The sequence below is a fragment of the Pholcus phalangioides genome, unplaced genomic scaffold (genome assembly GCF_987345545.1).
Source record: "Pholcus phalangioides strain wild (caught in Gottingen) unplaced genomic scaffold, Ppha-v1.0 ptg000042l_1, whole genome shotgun sequence".
NCBI classification, from domain to species: domain Eukaryota; kingdom Metazoa; phylum Arthropoda; class Arachnida; order Araneae; family Pholcidae; genus Pholcus; species Pholcus phalangioides.
In genome coordinates, this window is record NW_028301628.1 from 13,670,044 (window position 1) to 13,693,390 (window position 23,347).

At 35.6% G+C, this 23,347-nt stretch overlaps 1 protein-coding gene across 1 annotated transcript in view; it reads left to right on the forward strand.

Moving 5' to 3' along the window:
- The window catches only part of RpL13A (ribosomal protein L13A), a 48,075-nt gene extending 29,254 nt beyond the window's left edge, over positions 1-18,821 (forward strand). The window contains exons 5-6 of the mRNA XM_089254782.1: positions 18,127-18,249; positions 18,702-18,821. Coding sequence (XP_089110908.1) covers positions 18,127-18,249; positions 18,702-18,788 — 210 coding nt within the window. The 3' untranslated portion in view covers positions 18,789-18,821. The remainder of the gene's footprint in view (positions 1-18,126; positions 18,250-18,701) is intronic.
- Positions 18,822-23,347: the final 4,526 nt, after the last annotated feature.

Here is a 23,347-nt window from a genome sequence, read left to right on the forward strand (position 1 = left end):
TACGACCCGGTGATAAGTTGGCTATCTATGATGAATTAAATAAAAAATTCACACACATTCGGTTTGGGTTGTTCCATGATAAACTAAGCATCGATGAATCAATAGTACCGTATTACGCTCATCATTCAAGTAAGATGTTTATATGGGGAAAACCGATTCGCTTTGGATTTAAAATTTGGATGATTTGCTCAAACAATGTGGTTTCCCATATAAAATGGAATATTCTAGTAAGCAGTCATCGGAGCCTGTGCCTTTAGGTACCAGAGATGTAAATAATATTTTCTCTCTCTTTATATTTTTAAATAATATCTTTTAACTTACCAAGGGATCCATACAAAAACCTAAACTTGTATGTATGTATTCTTTTGTGAAGTTTAGACCAGCATTTCAGCTCATCATAAGCTCTTTATTATAATCCAGATATACATGTCTTTTGAGTGTATTCGAGAGAAATTTATTTCCATCATTTTTAAAATTCTATATGTATATTCTTTAATTTTTAAAATAAATTTATTAAATGATGACGAATTTTGTATCATCCTGTAAGATGGCTTCACTGCGAAAATTATGTTTAGTCAGATCCGGCCAATGTTCCCAATTGGGAACATTCAAGAAAACGCATAGGGAAATTTTATTTCTTCAATTTCTCGATTGATATCTCTTAACTAAAAAATCAGAAGGAGAAATTAACAAAAAAAATAATGAAAATCACTTGGAATCTGAATTCGGCCGGTAAAAGGTTAAAAAAGAGAAAATATGCATTAAAAAATACACCATGCAAAAAAAAGCGAATGTGTTTTTAAAATACATGTTTTCTATTAGTGCATATGTATTTCATTTTTACCAAAAAATATCCCCTCATATATATGTATACAGCATATGCAAATAACTACATATTTTTTATTCAGGCATTTTTTTAGTTTTCAGTTTGTTGTAGCTGCTCAATAACGAAAATAGCAGTAATAAAAGAATTTCGACACTATTTCTAAAAACAAAATTAACATTTTGACACATCTCTAGAAATAGCCTTACAATAAAACAGTTAGTAGTCGTAAAATACTTTATATCGGCGTCCCAACGCCCCTCGCCGAGAGAAATTCAAATCCCAACAGAAATCGCGAAATGCGGCTTATACATGGAAATTGAATTTTTAAATTCGACCATGTCGGGATTTTGACCATGTCGGGATTTTGACCCTGTCTGGATTTCGACTTGTCGGGATTCTGACCGTGTCGGGATTTCGACTTGTCGGGATTTCGTCCGTCGGGATTGTGACTTGTCGGGATTATGACCCACACCCTTTATAAATATGTATTAATTCACTAAATTTCACATACGGGGAAAAAAAATCGATGTTATGAAAATACTATGAAAAATATTTATTTGGAAAATTATTAAAAAAAAAGTGAGCTTAAGTAAACCTTCAAAAATATGCACTTATACTGGAAATTCTTTGATTTTATGCATTTATATGCATTAATGCTAAAAAAAGCCAAAATATGCAAATGCATATGCACATATGCATTTGCATATAATCCGGGCTCTACTTATCACATATATCAGGTATATTTTTTGAACTAAGGTCCATGGTTAAAATTTTCTGTTTGTGATTTCTTGTAAAATATTTTAATATGTGGATCTCGTACCTAAATGCTTACATAAAAAAGGTAGAAGAATTATAAAAAGGGTGTTTGTGATTCCAAGAAATTATCACATTTTTGTTCCTAAAAAATCATTAAAAAATATTTCAGCAATTTTTGGAATACATAAACTAAGCTCAAACTAAAATTTTAACCTGAAAGTAACACATTTCCTTCGAAAACAAACAACATTCCCTTAAAAAATACATTTTCCCCAAAAGAACCGGGTTTTTTAGGCAAAAAAACCCAGCCCGGGGAGCAAATTTGACAACCCTGGTTTCGGGCCCGACTGAGATTTTTTAGTTCGCAAGATATGACTTTTGAGAGGTAATTTAATCCAAGGACTTTAATCTACTGGTTGGCCATGATTTGCGATGGCTGGTTCTGTGTCGTGATTTTTGCAACAGGAAAATATCCTTAAATTTTCCCTTTTACTAATGGAAAATCCCTAAATGTTTTAAAACAGTTTCTCAACTGCCAGACCGCGAGAATATATCCATTACCCTTTCATATTTCAAGCATTTCCACGAATAACTAATTGGTTTATTTCACTATTATGGTACATATTATTTTAATTTTTCAGTCTAAAAATCATACAAGGGGAAAGATGAAAAACCTTCGAGTTCCAGAACAAAGGCTTCCAGCCACGATTTGTAAATTATAAGAATTTAGGGGATCCCTCTTCCTCTTATCGCGCTGAAAATCCTTCGTTTTACCAACAACTTCTTTAGATAAGATTACTCATCTATGGGGGGAGGGGGATGGTGGTGTTGGGCCAACAATGCATGCTTAAAATAAAACATCAATGGCTTTCTATTACGGCTAGGGTCATAATTGATAAGAATTTTGTCCCACAGCAGTCTCAAAAGTTCGTTTTTTACGACGTAATTTTCATGAAGGGTTAGTTTTCCGGAATTTTGTGATGGACCCATTTATTATCCTCCAAATTTTGTGAAACATCTTTTTTTTAGCCCCAGAATTTTGTGAAGGGTCTGTTTTTTTAGCCCTGGAATTTTGTGAAGGGTCTGTTTTTTAGCCCCGGAATTTTGTGAAGGGGCTGTTTTCCGGACCCAAATTCCGGCTGGACAGACCCCTGGGTATGTGGACCATTTGATTGATTAATTTTTCATTTGCTTAGTTTGAGGGTTCAACAAGTATAGTAGTCATTAAAAACTTCTGTCTGGATGGGAAAATAATTTTGTATTTATTACTTCGTGGTCTTGGACAGTAACTTTCATCATTCAAAATTATGGTGCGAATAAAAGGGGGTTACCCACCCCCATCCTATTTTTAGTCTTGCGTTTTCCCTACTTTTTCTCATTTTTCGGGTGGGAGCCCTGCAATCCCTAAGGAACTTCTTGTGGGGCATGAAGCCTCTTTTTTTTCTCCTTTCGAAATGACGTCAAACGTTGTGAATGGGAAAATTCCTTTTTTAAGGAAGTTTTACAAACTTTCTGATGGTAACAAGACGGTTGTTTGTCTTATCATGCAGGGAAGTATAGCTTAGCAGCCAATAGTCCTGGATAATAATTGAAGATTATAGTGACGTGCATATGGTCAAAATTTCTTTTGTTGAAGTTACGTATGTACGATATAACAAAACATGAATACTGATAAACAAAAACATATTTAAACGGTTTTAAAGATACTTATTCTGACGAATTTCCTCTCATCAAACGTTCCAGAAAAGGGCCAACTTTTCCTTTTTGTACAAGTTGTGTTACGGACATAAACATCGGTCATGGAAAGACTGCCATCATCACTCATATGAAATGAAAAAGTCAGTTTTCTTCCAAAATTGACGTTTTTCCCCCCTTCGTCTTCCAATGATTTTGGGGTCATTCGTGCAGAATGTTTGTTCATAGCGTTCCTGATTGAACAAAATATTTATTAATTTTTTTGGATCACCATTTTGAAGTTTTCGCCTCCAATTTCGCTTTGTGCGTAGAGATTTATTTCCAATGCTTTAATTTTTATGTGTGGAAAATCCCTATTTTATTTGGAAAAATCCCTTTCGTATTTATTAGGGAGTGGTTTTAGCATAAAATACGGGTTTGTGCGAAAATCTCCAGAATTTTCATTTTCAAAAGTTGGCAGCTATGCAATAGGTAGAATGTTAGTCCAGGTGCCCACAAATAAGGGAAAATCTTTACTCGTTTTTGGCGCACAGAGTAAGATGCCATTAAGAATATTTCATTTCTTGTAAATGGGGGTTAATGACGTAAGCATAATCCAAACACCCCCCTCGTCATTAAAAGTCAGCAAAACAAGGGACCCCCCCCCCATTAATGCTTGCTGGCATAATACTTGAACGATCTCTTATCAAATCCAGTAATAGTCCAAACTATAGCGAATCGTGATGATCTGTTCATAACCACTAATGACCTGTTTCATAACCACTTCACTCTTACAATTTTTTTGAATCGCTTATCTTTTAGGGAACTTCTGCGTCTGCCAATGATGGTAATAGATCCTGATGATCATGCTTTATGATATAGCAATTATTCTGAGGCGGTGTGGAACAAATAATATTCTATCTGTCTGGCATGAATGTTTCATATTCTCTTCACACCTGGGGATTTTGTCACCACCTGACCCACTCAGTGGTCGTCAAACCTTTTCCACCTGCGGCTCCCTCCGTAATAATCTATGGGAGAAAAACTTTAGATCACTGAACAGACATGAATCACTACATCAACTTTTTGTGACGCTCCTCACAGGTGGCTGACCCCTGACGCCAGCGTTGTTTGGTTTAAACCAGGGTTAGGTTTTTGGACAGGACACGTGGGAAAAAGTGTCTAAAACTGTCCAAAACCTCCAAGTTTCAAAATGTTATGCGGACACCTTTGGGGGGTTTGTGTTTTTTCCCATCACACTAACGTATTTAAAAAAATACTAGCAGAAAATAAAACACCAACTATATCAAAAATATTTCAAAACGGTGTCATTTGGTTTTTTTCTAAGTTAATTGTTTCACCAAATTTATGGTTTTAGGCTGGAAATCTGATAGTAAATTAATATCACTCGTATAACTGTTTAAATAAACAGTTTTTAATTTTTTAGTTAGTTGTAAATGTTATTTCTACTTCACTTGTCATTTTTCATGTACGATTATGAAGCAGGTACTGTATTTAGGACAGTGAAGAAAAACACTGGAAGAAGGCTTATCAGAAGACTGTCTTTAACACATTGTTTTTTATTTTCGTGTCCCCCAAGTTATGCATCAATTGAAAGAATGTTTTCAGATTTTGTTATATTACAAATCATCTTGGCACAAATAACGCAGCTAAATTAGTTATGTGTTATCAAATGTTAAAAGGCGCAGCTGAGCTTAATTATTAGTGTTCGATTATTATGCAAGTTTAATTTCATTCTGTAGTCATATCGATTGCTTTTTTCTAATTTTCATGTGAAAAATTTCTATCCCATTCTTGTATCTTTCATGTTTCCATAAATCTAATATTTAACCTCAAGACAGTTCAGTTTTCAATTGTTTGATAACCTGCTATCAGTCATATAACCCTTTGCACATTGTTTTGAATTACAAAATTTTATATTTAATGTAATTTTAATATATAATTTTTATATAATATAAAGTTTATTATTTGATTATAGAAGTTACCTCTTCATCAAACTGCAAAGTTTTTCACTTATAGTTATAAATAGGAGGTTTTGGACAGTAAATACCATTGTTTTTACCGTACTGTCCAAAACCTTGCTAACCCTGGTTTAAACCAAGTGGTTTTTTTCAAAAAATTTAATTTTTTTGTGGCCTAAGTATCATTTTTTTCCCCCCTCGAAAAATATCATATTGGCTCATTATTAGCCTAAATTTTTCATTTTTATCACATTTTATTACCACATTTTGTATTTTTGGGGTACATTTTGATGGTATATCTTTAAATGCATAAGATGGTATAAGTGGTTGTTTTTTTTTCAACGTCTTATAAAACTGACCTGAATATATGTATTTTTTTCATATGAAGAACTACGGTCGTTAGCCCCCTTCCCGTATATAGAACCTACTTACAACAAAGGATATTTTCTCCTTCTACAACCCTTTTCTTATTTCCCCACGTGCTCATTCGTTCTTTCATTTCATTTTAAAATTGATCCTTTATTTTATTTGTTTTAAAAATTTTGTCCCAAGGGCTGAATTCTTTTCTTGGAGCATCAAACAAGTTCAAAAACAACATTTGTTGTTTTTCTATCGTTACTTTTGTTAATTTTTTCAATGTTATTTGAAATGACTATTTAAGAGAGCCCGTTCAGAAACTAACTTGCACGCAGCGGGATAATACTGTTATAGCTGGCGAAGGTTAAAGAATCTTGCAGGTATTTTGAATTTACTTACAATAAAAAAAAATCATCCGATTGAAAATCGCGATCTAAAAATCTAGGAATACAATTCGTACTGTTTTTCTAACTGGATTTAAATCTCAGCAAGAAACCGTAGTCTCAAATACGATAGAAAGGAGAACTATTTATCAAAAGATCACAGAATCCTGTAATTCAGCGTGTAGTTTAACACAGGGGTTTCCAAATCAGATGAAAATTGGTCATCAGGCTGATAAAAACTCGATTAACTAACGTGCATGCGACCCGCAAATAGAGGTGGATTTAACGGTGGTGACACAGAGCCCGCCTTTGGTCCCTACATTACACTTTTTTTCTTAATTTAAAGGGCCTAATATTAATTTTTTTTATTCCCGGCCCTCAACTGACCTTCATCCACTTCTGGCCGTAACTTAATTTAAAGCATCTTCGCGATACTGATTGTTGACTTAATATTGACCATTCTTGGTGTTGTGTGAAAACCCCCTTTTTAGACCTCGGAGAGGGAGGGCGTCTGGTTCCACGGGTGTTGAACAAGGAAAGGTGCAGAGTTCACTCTTTTTGTGTTTTAAAAAAATCAATACCGGTCCCGGGCAATGGTAAATTTTTGTTCGTACTTGCGACCCGAGTTGCTACATACCTTGATCAGATCCAAAACTGGGGGGGGGGGGCAATGCCTCAGACTACATTTTTGATGGAATGGTATATTTAAAAAAAGGCAATAAAAATTCCTTTGCAAAATTATTGAATTTCACAGTCAAGGGGCAGTAAAAAAATTGTTTCCCCTCCACAAAAAACAATCGTATTGCAGCCATGGTAAATCGGATGTCCCGGGTGGGGGCGAATTCACTGTTTTTGTTCGTTGAAAATTACGGTAGGAGTTGGCGCTAATGTGGCGACTTTTTTTCATGCTAAAATAGGTAGCCCTGACAGCAGCATCCATAAACTCTGTATCAACCAAATTTATAAACCCTGTATATCGTTGATTCAATTTTGTGTTCATTTTATCCTAATTTTCTGTATTTCCGGATATATTTATCGATTTTTGCATATTGCTGCATATTAGGTTGATATTATAAATTATATATATTTTTGTAATTTTATGTGCCCTTTGTCAGCCATCTTGAATTGACCAATGTAAAATGTGATTCCTTGGCGCGAAAAAAACCATGTTGGTGCTTACAAGGTTCATGGAAAATTTACCGGGTAAGGCCGCGAAGTCTATTTTTCTGCTAAAAATTACGGGGGAGGGACCAAAACTATAGTTTCTAAGTATAGAAGTAAATTGTTTTTTTTTTTTTTTTTTTTTTTTTTTTGTAGGGGTGTGTTGTGTGTAAAAAAAATATATATATATATTAAAATTTTCTCTCAAAAACCAAACGATTTCAAAACTGGTTTATTTTTTTCCTCGCCCAAGAGCAGTATTATTTTGATCTCCCCCTCCCCCCGCCCCGGAAAAGAGTAGACTCACCCACCCTTCCCAGTCCAGCCATAGGTGGAGATAGACTTGAGGATCTTAGGGGTGCAGCAGGATGACAATTGATATACATCATGTCATATGTATACATATCAATTGTCGACAGTTACATCAGAAGGCTCTGCCATTGACACTGGGGGAGGGTGGATTGCCCTCCCTCAATGTATAATTTAATAATTAAATTAATTAATTTAATAATTTATTTAATTCAGTAATTTAAGTAATTTTTAATTTAATAATTTAAAATAATAAAAATTTAATTTTATATTTTTTAATCATTATAGTAAATTTCTTAAAATTTGTTGGAACGTATTATACAAACCTGGTTATGTAAATCAAATTTGTACTAGTTAAAAAAGTTTGAGTACATTTTGTATACTGTCATTCATAGCATAACGTGAATGAAAAATCAACTGGAATGTAGATGGGACAAATTCTCTCATCAAATTTTGTTTTTTCATTTTTTTTCCTTCTTTGATGTGAAAACTTTTTCCCGTTTTGAAGTTTTTCCTGTTTAAATTGATTTTAAGATGGGTTGTGGAGAGCAACATGGGGGAAAGGCATTGCTACTATTACTTACAAAGGATGTAATGTAGTTACTCTCTCATACATAGTTGATAAATTTGATAAGTTATTCAAAACTTTTCTGGTTAGCAGAATGCGTTTGAGTTTGATTTAATTATTTCACACTATTATGTAAAAAAAAACAATTTCGATGAGTTCCATTGAAATGCAAAGTTTAGTAAAAACTAAATTCAATTTCAATTCATTCAATTTGGTAATAATCAAAATTCATTGTCCATTTGGTCTCTTTCATAAAACATTTTGGTCACTAGTTTTAAAGCCATGATCCATGCTGAGCCCTGCGAATGTAAACAAACAACAATAATAGTCAGCTGTGACTACATAAAAATAGACATGTTGCCACACCGACATAAATAATTAAAAATAGATTAATAATAATAAACATAGTTGAAAAAGGGTCGTTGCAGGGCCATTCAAGTATTAAATCAGCATCGATGGGAGAGGGGGTTTCTGATTTGCTGACGTTTGATGACAATGGGGGAGGGGGTTTGGATAATGCTTACGTCATCAACCGCCCTTTATGAAAATATGAACTATTCCTAATGGCATCTTACTCTCCAAAAACGAGAAAAACCTATCGGTAGTTTGTGGGCACTTAAAGTAACATTCCCCCCTATTGATAAGTGCCCTACTATCTCTAAATGTTTTGCAGATCCAAGTGATCTCGAAATGTGTTGCGGGCTGCTTAAGTGCTCTGGAACTGTGCCATCACTCAAGTGATCCATAATTATATGCCGTGGATCACTTAAATAATCTGAGAATATGCCGCAGGTAACTTGAGTGATGTAGAACCGCATTGGCTTCCACTTAATTGCTCTAAAACTACTTCACATGTCACTCAAGTCATCTCTAAATGTGTCACAGATCGCTTAAAAGTTCTGATACTGTGTCGGCTTGTCATTTAAGTGATCTTAAAATGTGCCACGGGCAGCTTAAATGCTCTGGAATTGTACTATGGGACACTTAGGGATCTGTAAATGTGCCACTTATAAAATTGGGTTTGAGGAAGGCAGGCCACATCAGATAACCCGTAGGACCATATTTGGTCCGTGGGCCAAGAGCGTTTATGCGATTTATCAAATTTCAATTTAAAAAAATTCTTGATCATTGGGGGGTGCATGAGCCCGCCCCCTTCGTGTATGTACGACTTTAATCCCACCAATATGTATTAGGATTCAGAGGGGCAGAGCTGATGACGACATTTTGCTGTCAATGGGGGGGGGGGGTCAACCTTAAAACAAAAGCTGGTTTTTTTTACTAACCTTGCCTGACGCACACCTTGAGAACCACTGTTGTAAACTTTGGAATCAGTTTGCGTATCTGCCAATGATGGTAATAGATCCTGATGATCGTGCTTTGTGATATGACAAATATTCTGAGGCAGTGGATTAACTAAAATTCTATTGGTCTGGTATGACCTATTTCATAACCACCTTTCACATCTAATTTTTATCCATCTTTGGGGACCATTGGGCTGATAGAATTTTTTTCAAAGTTTTGCCACTGATGAGCCTCCAAAATAGTCAAGAAAAAAATTACTTCAGAGGCCAAATCAATCTCTACACCAATTTTTTTGTAATATCCGTTTCAGAGGTTGGTGAGTCATTACACACAACTTTCAGAACCATTTGTTGTAACTTTTGAAGATCAATAAATGTGTCTGCCAGTGATAGTGATAGATCCTGATGATCATGCTTTGTGATATGGCAAATATTCTGAGGCAGTGAAACAACCAAAATTCTCATTTAATAGATTCATTGACAGGCACTGCCAACTGAGAAGGTACTGTTAACATCTTAAATTTTTTTTATGATGAGAAATAGGTGACGTTTTGCATACAAGACTGAAATCATCTAGTCGTTGAAATGTCACGTTCAAATGTTATGCTGTTGGGTTGTTTGTTTTAGCTACCTGCCCAAGGATATTAATTTCGGCTTTGATTGGCTTGGTTGTTGAGTTTTGACTAAATAGGTGTGGTTTAGAATCCATTTTAAATTGTGTGCCTGATTCACAGTTTGACTAGAAATCAATGACTGGTTACGTAACTGCAAAGTTTTGGCTTACTAATTGGTTTTGTTATCAGCAGGGATGGACAAATCTCGAATGCCAGGTCCCCGTGGCATAGCTGCCAAGTCTCCCGAATTTTAGCTTCATCTCTCAACCTCCCGAAAAGTTCTTAAATCTCCCAAATTTTTATGAAAATCCTTAAAAATTCCCTACTTCATTTAAAAAGAATCCCTGCTTCTGAAAACAATTCCTAAGGAATTTCTCGGTGGGCAAAAAGTCTTTTGCCTCTGTTTTTCCCCCTTTCGAAATGACGTCATACATTGTAAATAAGGGAAATAGTGGGAAATTCCTCTTTTCAGGAAGTTTTACAAACCCTCTGATGGTAAAAAAGAAAGTTGTTTGTCTTATCATGCAGGAAAACAGCTTAGTAGCCAGTAGTCCTGGATAATTGAAAATTATAGTGGCGCATGTGGACAAAACTTCCTCTTTTGTTGAAGTTATGTACGTGCGATAACAAAACATGAATACTGATAAGCAAAAAAATATATTTAATCCATTTTAAATATACTTATTTCGATGAATTTCCTTTCATCAAACGGTCCAGAAAAAACGCTTTTGTACAAGTTGTGTTAAGAATATAAACATCTGTCATGGTGGAAAGACTGACATCACCCATGTGAAATCAAAAAAACATTCAAGAACAGTGTTCTTCAAAAATTGATTCCTTTTCCTGCATCTTCCGATGATTTTTGGGTCATTCGCACAGAATGTTTGTTCACATCATTTCTGATTGAACACAGTATATATGTGTGTGTATTTTTTTTTAGATCACAATTGAAGTTTTGGCTTCCAATTTCATTTTTTTTTTTTTTTTTTTTTTTTTTTGCATAGGGATTTTATTCCCAATTGTTTAACATCCCATGTGTGTAAAATTCCTTTTTTATTTTATTTCAATTTTTGAGTAGGGATTTTATTACCTATGCTTCAACTTTTATGTGTGGAAAATCCCTATTTTATTTATAAAAATTCCTATTTTATTTGGAAAAATCGTTTTTGTATTTATTAGGGAGTGGTTTTAGTATAAAATACGCGTCCGCGTGAAAATCTACCTAATTTTCATTTTTAAAAGTTGGCAGCTATGCCATGGTGACTAAAAAATTGGTATTGTCGCCTAAAATTTTTTGTGTAGTTACTAAATTGCAAGCTGGGATCAGCACAAATGTTTTGGAATTTATATCGAACGTGAAAGAGTCGTTATGTCCCAAAATAGTCAAAAGAAGCATTATTTTGAATCTTGAGGTAAAATTTTTTTGGCACCTAAAAAATTGCTCTGGCACTTAGATTTTTTTTGCAATTTGTCCAGCTCCCTGTCAGGTTTCAGCTGTGCTTTAAAAATACTGTCTGTGATGATCACTTATGGCGATGAATCCAATGATTTATCAACATGCGCTACCAGCTGAGACAGAATGCACTGTTAAAATTGGGGGATAATTGGCCAAATGAGATACATTTTGTTAAATGATAAAACCGATTGGTTTGAATGAAGTGTTTAAAAATTTGTTGAAAATAGATTTTTTTTAATGACCATAGCTATAGTTGATGAGATAAAGGCCGTATTAGCACTTACAGGATATCCTGTTTATAGGCTAGCAGAAATAAACAGCACTCTTCCTGGGTTTTCTTCAATTACTGGGATTGGAAAAGTTACAAACCGTTATACGGGAATAAACTGTTATAATAACAATTAAAGATGTGACAAACCATTGTAAAGGCATATATATACATGTGAAATGCATTGTTGGTAGCCAAAATAAACGTTCCGAAAGTGATTGTTGAGGCCCCAAAACCATTGTTGCCCGACAGTTTTTCGCCCATTTGGGGCATTTGCCCAGCTCTGGCGAACTTTTAAAGTAGCCTACTGTTCAATCCCGGTGCTGTTTGGTATATATGCAAAATCTGGCGACGATCGGTCTAAAACTGTAGATTTGTATAAAGAACAGACATACTTTCACATTTATATATAAGATGCTTTCAGTGATGATAATTTATGTTGATGAGTCAAATGATTTATTAACATGCACTACCAGCTGAGAAAGCTTTTTTTTTTTTTTTTTTTTTTTTTTTTTTTTTTTTTTTTTTTTTTTTTTTTTTTTTTTTCCCTTCAAATTTATTTTACAATTTATGTAAATACATGTTATATGATATTATCAACCAAGGAGACAAATGTCCCATACTGGTTGTTACAATGAATAGGTTTAAAAAATATAGTACAGTGATATTATTTTCAGATATGTGATGGGGGGAAAATAAAAAAATATAGTAGTTACAGATAAAAAATAGTATAATTAACAAAAAATAAATGTGTTAAAAATTGCAATATAAATAATAAAGGATATTCTTTAAATTAATTATATTATATAATTATTATTTATTATATTAAACCAAATTGTTTATCTACCATCGAGAGAGCCTTTCTTTGAGATCATAGACAGGCGAGTTAACCTATGTAGACATCACTTCCAAATAAGAATACCAATGGCTAGAAGGGGATTGCTTTTTCCACAGATATAGATGCCGTGTGGCAAGAATATGGAACAGTCTTCCACCAGAACTTGTATGTGCCTCCTACGCAAGATTTGCTTCCAGTATTGGGGATTTCGACCTGACTCCGTATGCGAAGTGCTTCCCGTACTGACTATTATTATTTTTTTTTTCTTCCAGTATAAGTGTATTTCATGCCTTCTGGGGTTATTGTAAATAAATTCTCATGCAACGGCGGAAGTGCTATAAAAATTACATATTAATAATATCAACATCAGTTCTTTATTGACACGAGATGCACAAAAGAAAAAAAATATGAATAACATTAACGATATACATAATAAATATTGAGCCAACGCATGAATTGGTACAGGATTATGGAAGGTGATTTATTTAAAGATATGATTTAATTAAGCATAATGCAGCGCTCCCACTCGTCCTACTTTTTTTAGTTTTTGGTAAAATGTCATACTTTCTCGGTTTTGTCCTACTTTTTTACCAAATCCTATCGACTAAATTTATGTAATTGATTTTAATTGAGCAGGAAATCATTGATATATTGTCAAATATTACAAATGTTGAATGCAATTAATGATTCTGCCAAAGCAGAAATTTTATCATTTTTAAGGTTATTTGCGGGGAGGGGGGGGGTGTATGTGGACTATTTGGTTGATTAATTTTTCATTTGCTTAGTTTGAGGGTTCAACAAGTATAGTAGTCATTAAAAACTTCTGTCTGGATGGGAAAAATAATTTTGTATTTATTACTTCATGGTCTTGGACAGTAACTAACATTCAAAATTACGGTGCAAATAGGTGAAACAACAGTTTGCTGTTAAGCAGTTGGATGCATAGGCCTATTCTAGGTTTGGTGATTCTGGTGCTACCGAATAGCATTCAGTTGTCTTCTGTATTTTTAAGGCTTGAAGAGGCATAAACAATATTTACAATGAGCTAGAAATGGAAGTGCTTCATTCGTCAAAAATGATTACACTGGCATTGAACATTAAAATGTGAACAAATCCCTTTAAAAAATGATGGACAACGCAGTAAAACAGGTTCACCTTGCCTTATTTACATCGGATCTTGTGATCTACGCATTTTGCACTGTGCTTGTGAAAGTGCTCTCGAAGGAGCGTCATTCTTAAAAAACGTATGTCTTCAAAATTTGCTGTGCTTTGTCGAAGAGAGTTGACAAGCTCATCACTTTGAAAGACTCCAAAAAAAGAATGTAATGTAATGATATGAGGAGAGACAAAGAATTATCTGTGGTTGCTAGTACACTGTTTTGGCCAAAAATTGGTTTTGTAACAGTCATTTATCATTTTGCTTTGGCTTGAGTCAATCTTATAGGAAACTGAAATAGTGCTATGAAAAAAAAAAGGTAATTCAATTTTTTTTTTTTTTTTTTTTTTTTTGCAAAAAATTTTTTTAGGGATTTTTTTCCCATTATGCTATGATTATGTTGTCTAAGGGGGTTACCCTCCCCCCATCCTACTTTTTATTCCTGCGTTTTCCTACTTTTTCTTATTTTTTGAGTGGGAGCCCTGATAATGTTAGAGGATGTAATCAGAAATGTTAATGAGTTCGAGCAGGTAAAGTTTGAGGCGTTTTTTAAAGGAAGTAAATGCAGTAGTGTCAGTGATTTCTCTGGGTAGATTATTATAAAATTTCGGAATCAGAAAGCAAACGTGCTTTTTAATAATATTTTTATGAAAAGTGAGTAGATGGCATTTCGACGAGCAGAAGTACGCCATACGTTAAGAGGTAAGGAGTATTGGTGTTTTTTTATTATTAATAAGGTTTTATAAAAGTAGAGGTAACACACACACTGGGAGAATTCTTAATCGATGAAATTGATCAAATAGAGGGGTAACATAATCATTAGTGATGCATCTGATAGCTTTTTTTTTTGGAGAGAAATAATAGGCTTAATATTAGTTAGATAATCTCCTCTCCAAACTGAGAGACCATATATTAAATATGAATGAAACATTGAATAATAGTATGTTATAAGAAAGTGGTTATTAATGTCCGGTTTCAGATGATGGAGCTTATATAAAATGAAACGGAGCAGAGTTTGAAGGTATTTAATATGCGATTTCCATTTCAAATTTTGGCCAATATGAACACCAAGGTATTTAATTGATGTTACTTGTTCAAGACATTGGCACGTGCACGAGGTGAAGTGTAAACAGACATGGAAAGTTATATTATGGTTGATTTGAGGAATGGATTGAAGAGAAATATTTATAAATTTACTTTTTGTTACATTTATTTGTAAATCATTGCATTGAAACCAATTTCTAATTTTGATGAGGTTGTTGTTAATAATGTCAGTGAGTGCGAAATACTCTGTTCCTGAATAAAGTATGACTGTGTCATCAGCAAAGGTTATAATTTCACCTACTATGTCGAGGTTACAAAGATCGTTAATAAAGATTATGAATAGCAGCAGGCCTATAACTGATCCTTGAGGGACTCCCATTTTTATTTTCATGACATTACTCAGAGAGCTATTGCATTTTACCATCTGGGTTCTATTGTCAAAGATAAGATTTGATGATACTGAATGCATTTCCTCTAATTCCGTAAGCATATAATTTCGAGAGTAGTATACTATGATTAACACTGTCAAAGGCTTTCTTGATATCTAGAAATACTCCTATTGTTTTTTTAGAATGATATTAGAATTATATTCTTATAAACAAATTCAGTGAATGTCAATAGAACATATTCTGTATTTCTGACAGGTAAAAAAACCATGTTGATTTTTCAAAAAATTATTAGTAGATAAAAAAAGAGTAAATTCAGGATTTAATAACTGTTTCAAAAAATTTAGAGGTTTGAGATAAGATAGAAATAGGTCTATAGTTATGCAAACCATTTGAATATTTTTGTAAATAGGGATCACAACTGCTGATTTGAGACATAAGATATTCCCCATATACAATTATTTATAAGATTTGTAAGAAGTTGTAAAGTGTAGGAAGGAAGACTTTTTAAAAGCCTTTGCAGTTATATCAAAACAAGTAGCCGAATTGTGCAAGGACCTTACAATTTTTACTGTAATTTCACCAATATCTGTTGGAGCAAGAAAAAGAGTTTTCATTGGAACATACGAATTGTAGAAAGTTATTTTGTACCATTCTATTGGGTATTATGTACCATTTATTTTATAATTTCTCTTTGAATATTTATCATGTGTTTTTCTAGAATGGAACAAGGAATTGATGTATTTTCCTCAATGATGATATACTTTATCCCTTACCTACATTGAGAAGGAATGAAATCTATATATATAAAATTGATTTTCTGTCTGTGTGTGTATGTTCTCTATACAAATCTAAAATTTTAGATCGATCGTCACCAAATTTTGCATATATATCAAATGGGACCCAACTTGAACGATACGCTACTTTAAAAGTTCGTCAGAGCAGGGCAAATGCCCGAAATGGGCAAAAAACTGTCGGGCAACAATGGTTTTCGGGCCTCAACAATCACTTTCGGAACATTTACTTTGGTTACCGTGGTTCCCTAGCAATGTGTTTCAGACGTGTATATGCCTTTACAATGGTTTGTCACTTCTCTAATCCTGTTAGTATATGCAGGGGTGGGAACTCTGCGCCAAAACTAATATCTTGCGCCATCCTGCTCCAATAGCGTATTTTCGCATTTTTCTGCGCCAAATAGCGAATTTTGCTTCAGTGTGCCCGGAATTTCGGAAAGGACGCCAAAAAGTTTTTGTTCTTGCTAGCCACGAAACGTTTCTTTACGAGAAGAGCGTGTTTTATTCCACTATACTTAAACTATTGCCTTAAACTATCGGCCCCTGATCGGGCTTTCCATCGTGAAGCCCTGATATTGTCCGTGATCGCGGAACTGAAGATGGTTTGCAATGCCTTTCAGCTTTAAAGTGCAAATTCGAGTGTTTCCGTTTAAAAAAAAGGTCGTCACTGAAAGCAGCAGAAATTACTATAGTCGATTGTCATTGTGTTAAATCCTGATGTTTCGTGAAAAATATTTTCATTCCGGGAGTAAAAAGCACATGTCCGCCGAATTACGAATGTTAGTTTAGAAACTTTGCCGAATAACGAGCGTTAAATCGTCGATATCGCCAAACAACGAGTGTCAGATTGCCAATCTCGCCAGATAATGAGTGCTGAATCGCGAAACATCGAGTTGATTCTTCCGAAATTCTCTCCCATTTTGCAACAATTTCTTTCCAAGTATAAAAAAATTAAAAACTTATAAAATGTTTTTAGCTGATTTGAAGTGCTGCTGTTCAAGGCAGCAAATAGTGCCCTCAGTAAGCAAAAATCATCTTAAATAGACGGGTGCAAAAAATTTTATGACAGCCGCTGTTTCAAACAAGGTGTCAAAAGCCTGAAACACCAAAAACAAAAATCAAGCTGACGAAAAGATGTTTGATAAAAAAAGACAGTGCAGTTTTATTTTGAAAAGGGTTGAGGGTTAATGAAAATATTCTTGTTAATTTCACTGCTCCAATTTATAAATATCTGCTCCGAATCCCATATTTTGCTGCTAAAAAATTGCTCCAAATCCCAAATTTGCTGCTTCAAAACTGCTCCAAATCCTGAATTTGCTGCTCCAAAACTGCTCCGAATCCTGAATTTTGCTGCTCCAAGGCTGCTCCGAAATGGACTATGTATAATAGTTTATGCCTTTATAATGGTTTGCCACTTTTTCAATCCTCCCAGTAATGAGGCTTTTCGAATAGACGTCATCATCAGCATCAGTTTGAGGGTCAGGCAAATGATTGCTGATTTTACTGTAGGAATGCGGAAATTTGGTGGGGTTTTCCGCCCCATCAATAATTTTAAAAGTTGTATTTAATCCCCGATTTTTGAAATATTGAGTTCGCTTAGAGATATACGAAGCCCAGGAGATTAAATATGAAGTGATTAGCCGGACCTACTTCTGTTTTGGATATCCATGCAATAACATTGATTTCAACTTTTTATTTATATCCTCAAGCATGAAAATTAATGTCTCTGTATTGTCTTTTGATATTTATTTTCATGAATTCATGTTGGTTAGGATATTTTAAAATTAATTATGAGCCCGTAAAAAGTGGATCGAAAAAACTCCACAGCTTTAATTAAGCATTTTTTGGAAGCTGAATTAGGCAGATGGGTAACTTGAAGTTCAGGGGGTGGAGGTTTATCGAAATACCTAGCGCCCCTTAAAAAAGGAAAAAAATATATAATCATTTCTACATTTCTTCAAATCTAGATTTGTTTATTTCATGAGTCGCGCAGTAAGTCGCCATATTGGTTCAACTTGGACACAGTTTGCATGTCCTCCAAAAAAAACCTCATTAAAGAAACCCCGGGCAACGCCGGGTATCATAGCTAGTGAACTTATAAAAATTCTGAGAGGAAGAGCACCATTAAACATAATATAGTGTTCAAATGGCTTTTTTCTTCAAATGTCAGTGATGCATAAAATTCAAGATGTGTTCTTGTGAAAATGATGGCTTGCAATTCATTTTATTAATGGCTTCTTATTGGCTTTGCAGTATTGCAGTTTGAGCCGTCTGTCTCATGAGGTTGGATGGAAATATCAGGATGTCATATCCACTTTGGAGTTGAAGAGAAAGGCCAAAGCTGCTGCATATTATGACAGAAAGAAACGTGATGAGGTAAAATTGGCTATTGTGTGATGTAGATTTGTGTTAGTATAAAAGCCTCATTAGTATACATTCCCTTTGACAAAAACTTTTTGCATTTAGCTAATTTATCATTAATCATTCAATTTTAAGCATGGGGGGGGGGGCGTGGGGCCATTGCCCCCCCCCCCCTTCCCCCCACAGACTTCCAAGTCTATCTCTGTTATGATTTTAAGTCTTACTGTTCAATCGTCACATTTCTTGTTACGTGTCTTTTATTTACTGTTTAAAGACAGTGAAAAGTAAAGAAATTAAAGACGAATTGGGCGAAAATTGGTTGACTCTGTGGCTAACTGATAATAGGAATATGGTCTTGATAATTGAGGCTGTAGTAACATATTGTAAATTTGGTATGATTTGAATCGACCTTTTGTTTGTAAAAATGTGTATCCAACCACCTTTTTTTTTCATTTATTTCTTTATAGAAGCTGAAACTTCAAGCAAAAGAAAAGGTTGCCAAGATCATTGAGCCACATAAGAAAATTCTGGAATCTTACGGTTTCCAAGTGTAAAATTTTTCAAGAAATAAACATGTTTGAACTAAATTCCAACATCTTGGGCTAGTTTTGCATGTAAAAAAAAATTTATAAAGTTATTTTATAGAATCGGTTTTTTTTTGTGTACAATATAAAAGAATTTAGAGATTTATTCTCGTATTCCAATGAAATCATTGGTGTACATGTTCAATAGGCTATATCAGGGTGTGTACCATCACGGAATGAGAAAAAAGGTCACAGAAGTTCCAAAAAAGTTATATTTGAGTGAAGGTCACAGATTTTACGATTCTTCGAAGATCTTTTTCGATTTATCAATTTCCCCCCCCCCTAAAATCTAGGCTTTGGAGGAATGGATGTGAACATCAACAGAAAAGAACAGTGTCAATGTGTAGTCTGCACCCTACATTGGTGCGAACACTATATGGGTGGGGCAAAAAAACTATTTAGCTTGGATGAACAAAAAAAATTTCTTTCTTTTCTTGTTCGGACCTTTCAACATCTGTAATTATTCCCCTAAAGCAGTGTTCTCAGGATCCCATGATAATTCCTAGGGGGAGGGTGACTGGCATGACAGTTGGAAGTCCTCTTAGATTAGAACAGTAGTTCCTAACATTTTTGTGGACTGTGCCTCCAGTGAAATGTGTGAGATTCACATTCTTACCAAGCAGTGAATTTATTTCCTTACCTTTCATCATGTAATAAAATATTTTTTAGTTCTCACCTTTCAAATAGCTTTTTCTCTCTCTTCCCCCCCCCCCCCCCCCACACACACACACACACACACACACAATTGAAAAAAATTTGGCACTAGCTAATTTTCTTAGACAAGCATGGGGTTTTTTGCTTGCAAACATGTCTTACAGCTTTTTCTTTGATCTTTCCTGGGACTTCATATTCTTTACCTGCGTTAAAAGATGCACTGTCATGAAATCACTCAATTTTAGTGTCAGCCATACATTCCAATTTAACTATGACATGTTCCAGACTGTGCCATGAAGCTGGACTGAGAGGTAGGCAATGGGATGAGTCCCACGGCTGAGTTCTGGCATTCATTCAGTTGCCAATTTGTATCTTTTAGGTGCCAAAACAAATTTTTTTTTTTTTTTGTCGCCGTGGTGCGTGGGATTTGTCAAGCCTTAGTGTGTAGGTAGTGTCTGTTCAGTAAATTCATGATTAGAACCGTCACCAGAACTCTGATATGGTCTGCAGAGCTCCCACTTGTCTTTTTGGTAAAATGTTGAAAGAAAAGTACTTTTTTTTACCAAATCCTATGAACAAAGTTCTGGGATTGATTTTAATCGAGCAGGGAATCATCGATATATTGCCAAATATTACAAATGTTTTAGATTGCAATTCTGCTGAAACAAATTGTATTGCTTTTAAGGTTATTTGGGGTGTATGTGGACCATTTGGTTTATTAATTTCATTTGCTTAGTTTGAGGGTTCAACAAGTAGGGTAATCATTAAAAACTTCTATCCAGATGGAAAAAATTATTGTATTCACTACTTCATGGTCTTCGACTATTCATTGTACAGTGCACAATTTTGCACTGTGCTCTTGAAAGTGGTCTCGAAGGAACATCATTCTTGAAAAATGTACGTCTTCATAATTTGCTGTGCATTGTCGAAGAGAGTTGACAGACTCTGCATTTGGAAGACACTAAAAAAAATTGTAATATATATTGTGAGGAGACTTTTTTGGCCAAAAATTGTTTTTGTATAATTTTGCTTTAGTTCGAGTCAATCTTATAGGATACTGAAATTGTGCTATGAAAGAAAAAAAAATTTTGAGGATTTTTTTTCATTATGCAATTTTTCTTATGTTGTCTAAGGGGGTGCCCTCCCCCGTCCTGCTTTTTTCCTACTTTTTCTAATTTTCTGACTGGGACCCCCGGGTCTGGCTTCAACTGAAATGATCATGATAATTATTGAATTAGCTGAGTATGAAATCAAGCATCCATCCTTAATGGTTTAAGTGAGTACCATGACACCCCCCACAAGGATACAGTTGAACTCTAGTACGGGCCCCGGGGTGTAAATCTTGGGGTTTTTTTTATAACACTAGAGGAGGTCCACCTAGACCATAGTCTCCCAAACTTTTTGTTCCATCGCCCCCTTCATCAGAATTTTTTTCCTCTCATTCCCCCCCCCCCCAACTCACGTAAACCCATAGGATCCTATGTTAAATCAGTAGGTTCTATCGCCCCCTTGGACCATTCCATCGCCCACCAGGGGGCGATATTGCCCAGTTTGGGAAACACTGACCTAGACTCTCAATGTAGGTAAGAGGAGCTGGCGTATTTGGTGCTGGAATAGACGGGACGCTGAATTTATTCCCTTGAATTAACTTACATTATAAAGGGGGTGTCGAATTGCGTACTTGCGCCAGCTGGCTAAGTATCTAGTTGCGACCTGGGGCATCTGAGACAGGGCCCATCTCGAGTACCAAAATGCTCGCTGGGAAAGTGAAAATGGTATTTCTACATGTAATGTGCCCCCAACTTTTGTTTCTTCAGGATAGTTAGCACATTCCGTCTAATTTCACCTGCACAGACATGGATCACTAGGATGCCAAAATATTTTTTTCTTCGCAGTAAAAAATTCTTTGCACACGAAAGCATTCTCAGACCCTAAACAACCATATTTTAACTTATTCACATCATGAAAAAGTGATGCCTTTATTTTTTCTATAACCTATAAACGGGCCAAAATATGCCTTTTATAAGAAACATTGAAAATATAAAGTACTATAAGGGACGTCGTGTCGGAGTTTAGTCTCTTTTCCGTGAGATGGCGGAATATTCCTAGACATTTGATATTGGAGGGGTTTCCAATCAAAGCACGAACTACGGAACTAAGAAGATGTAGCGACCTCTACTTGAACTTTCACCGATTGCGGAAAAATTATGACGTCGCACTTCGCAATTTTCTGATGAGAATATTTTGTTACCTAGCAACGCAAGTTGCGATAAAAAATCGAATGTTTTTCTTCGCAGTCGGCAAGCAACCATTGTCAAGTGATGTCTTTCATTTTTATGTGTCCGTACCAAATTAAACATGTATTATAAAAAACCTTCTGATTGTTATTATATTTAATAATGGAGCTCAACAACCGGTCCTACAGATAGGCGCCTACACACCGGTGCCCTGCATCGGTCCCTAAACTGGGTGCCTAAACTGGCGACGCCGGACGTGATTTCGAATAGCGCCATGATTTCGAACAGCGCCATGATTTCGAACAGCAAGCTTCTCAAGGTAAGCGAGTAATCGTTTCCTCCGTTCCAAATGGACAATCCGCCGAATGTCGATCGCGTCGCTATAAAGCCGCCTCCATTTTGGAGAAACAATCCAAACTTGTGGTTTATCCAACTAGAAGCACAATTCTCGATCGCAGCGATAACTGCCGATGCTACGAAGTTCAACCATACTATCGCTGGTATCGATGCCGATATTTTATCGACAGTCCAAGATTTAGTTCTAGAACCTCCCCAGCAGAATAAATACGACGCGCTGAAGACACGATTGATTCAGGTTTACGCGGAGAGCGAATCATCGAAAATCCGTACGCTACTGCAAGGTTTAGAACTAGGAGATCAAAAACCATCGCATCTGCTTGCCCGAATGCGTGAGCTTGCCGGACGTAACTTCAGTGATGACTTGCTGAAATCGTTGTGGTTAGCGCGACTCCCCGCTAACGTCCAAGCTATACTAGCTGCTTCGAGCGAAGGGCTTCCACAACTCACTTCGATGGCAGATAGAATCGCTGAGTTGGCCATTCCAAATATCTGTTCAGCATCCGGTCGACCTGAGAACGCAATCAGCCAATCACTGGAGCAACAAGTCGCAGCTCTGACCAAAGAGTTGAGTGAGCTGAAAGCCGCTATTCACACTTCACAGCGACAGCCTAGACCTCGATTCCGTCATCGAGAACGGTATTCTCGCTCGCGATCCCACAGCCGAGCCCAATACAAACAAGCTGAAAATGGCTTCTGCTTCTATCACACCAATTTCGGAGCTCAGGCTAAGAAATGTCAACAGCCCTGCTCCTTCAAAACCTCACCGGGAAACTAATAAGGCAGTCGTCCACCGGCCAAGGCCACGGCTGCCAATTCGTCGACAGAGTCATACTGGCCGATCCTTCCACCAACTGGACTTTTTTGATCGACACGGGCGCTGATGTGTCAGTCGTCCCGCGAACTGTCGTCAATACCCACAAGAAACCCGAGAAGTTGATTCTTACAGCCGCCAATGGTTCCTCTATCTCAACTTACGGTACCAAACTTCTAACATTGAATTTGAACCTCCGAAGGACATTTGCTTGGCCATTCATCATAGCCGACGTAACCCAACAAATTATTGGTGCAGATTTTCTATCGCATTTCAACCTGTTAGTCGATAGCAAACATCATCGCCTCATCGATGGAACGACCTTGCTATCCGCCACTTGTTCCATTGCAAGAAATATCGCAGCTCCATCTTTTTGCTTGAACGGTATCGATCTATTATCATCGCCATATCGGGATATAGTCAAAGAGTTTTCTGATATTCTCCGTCCACACATCCAAAATAAGAAA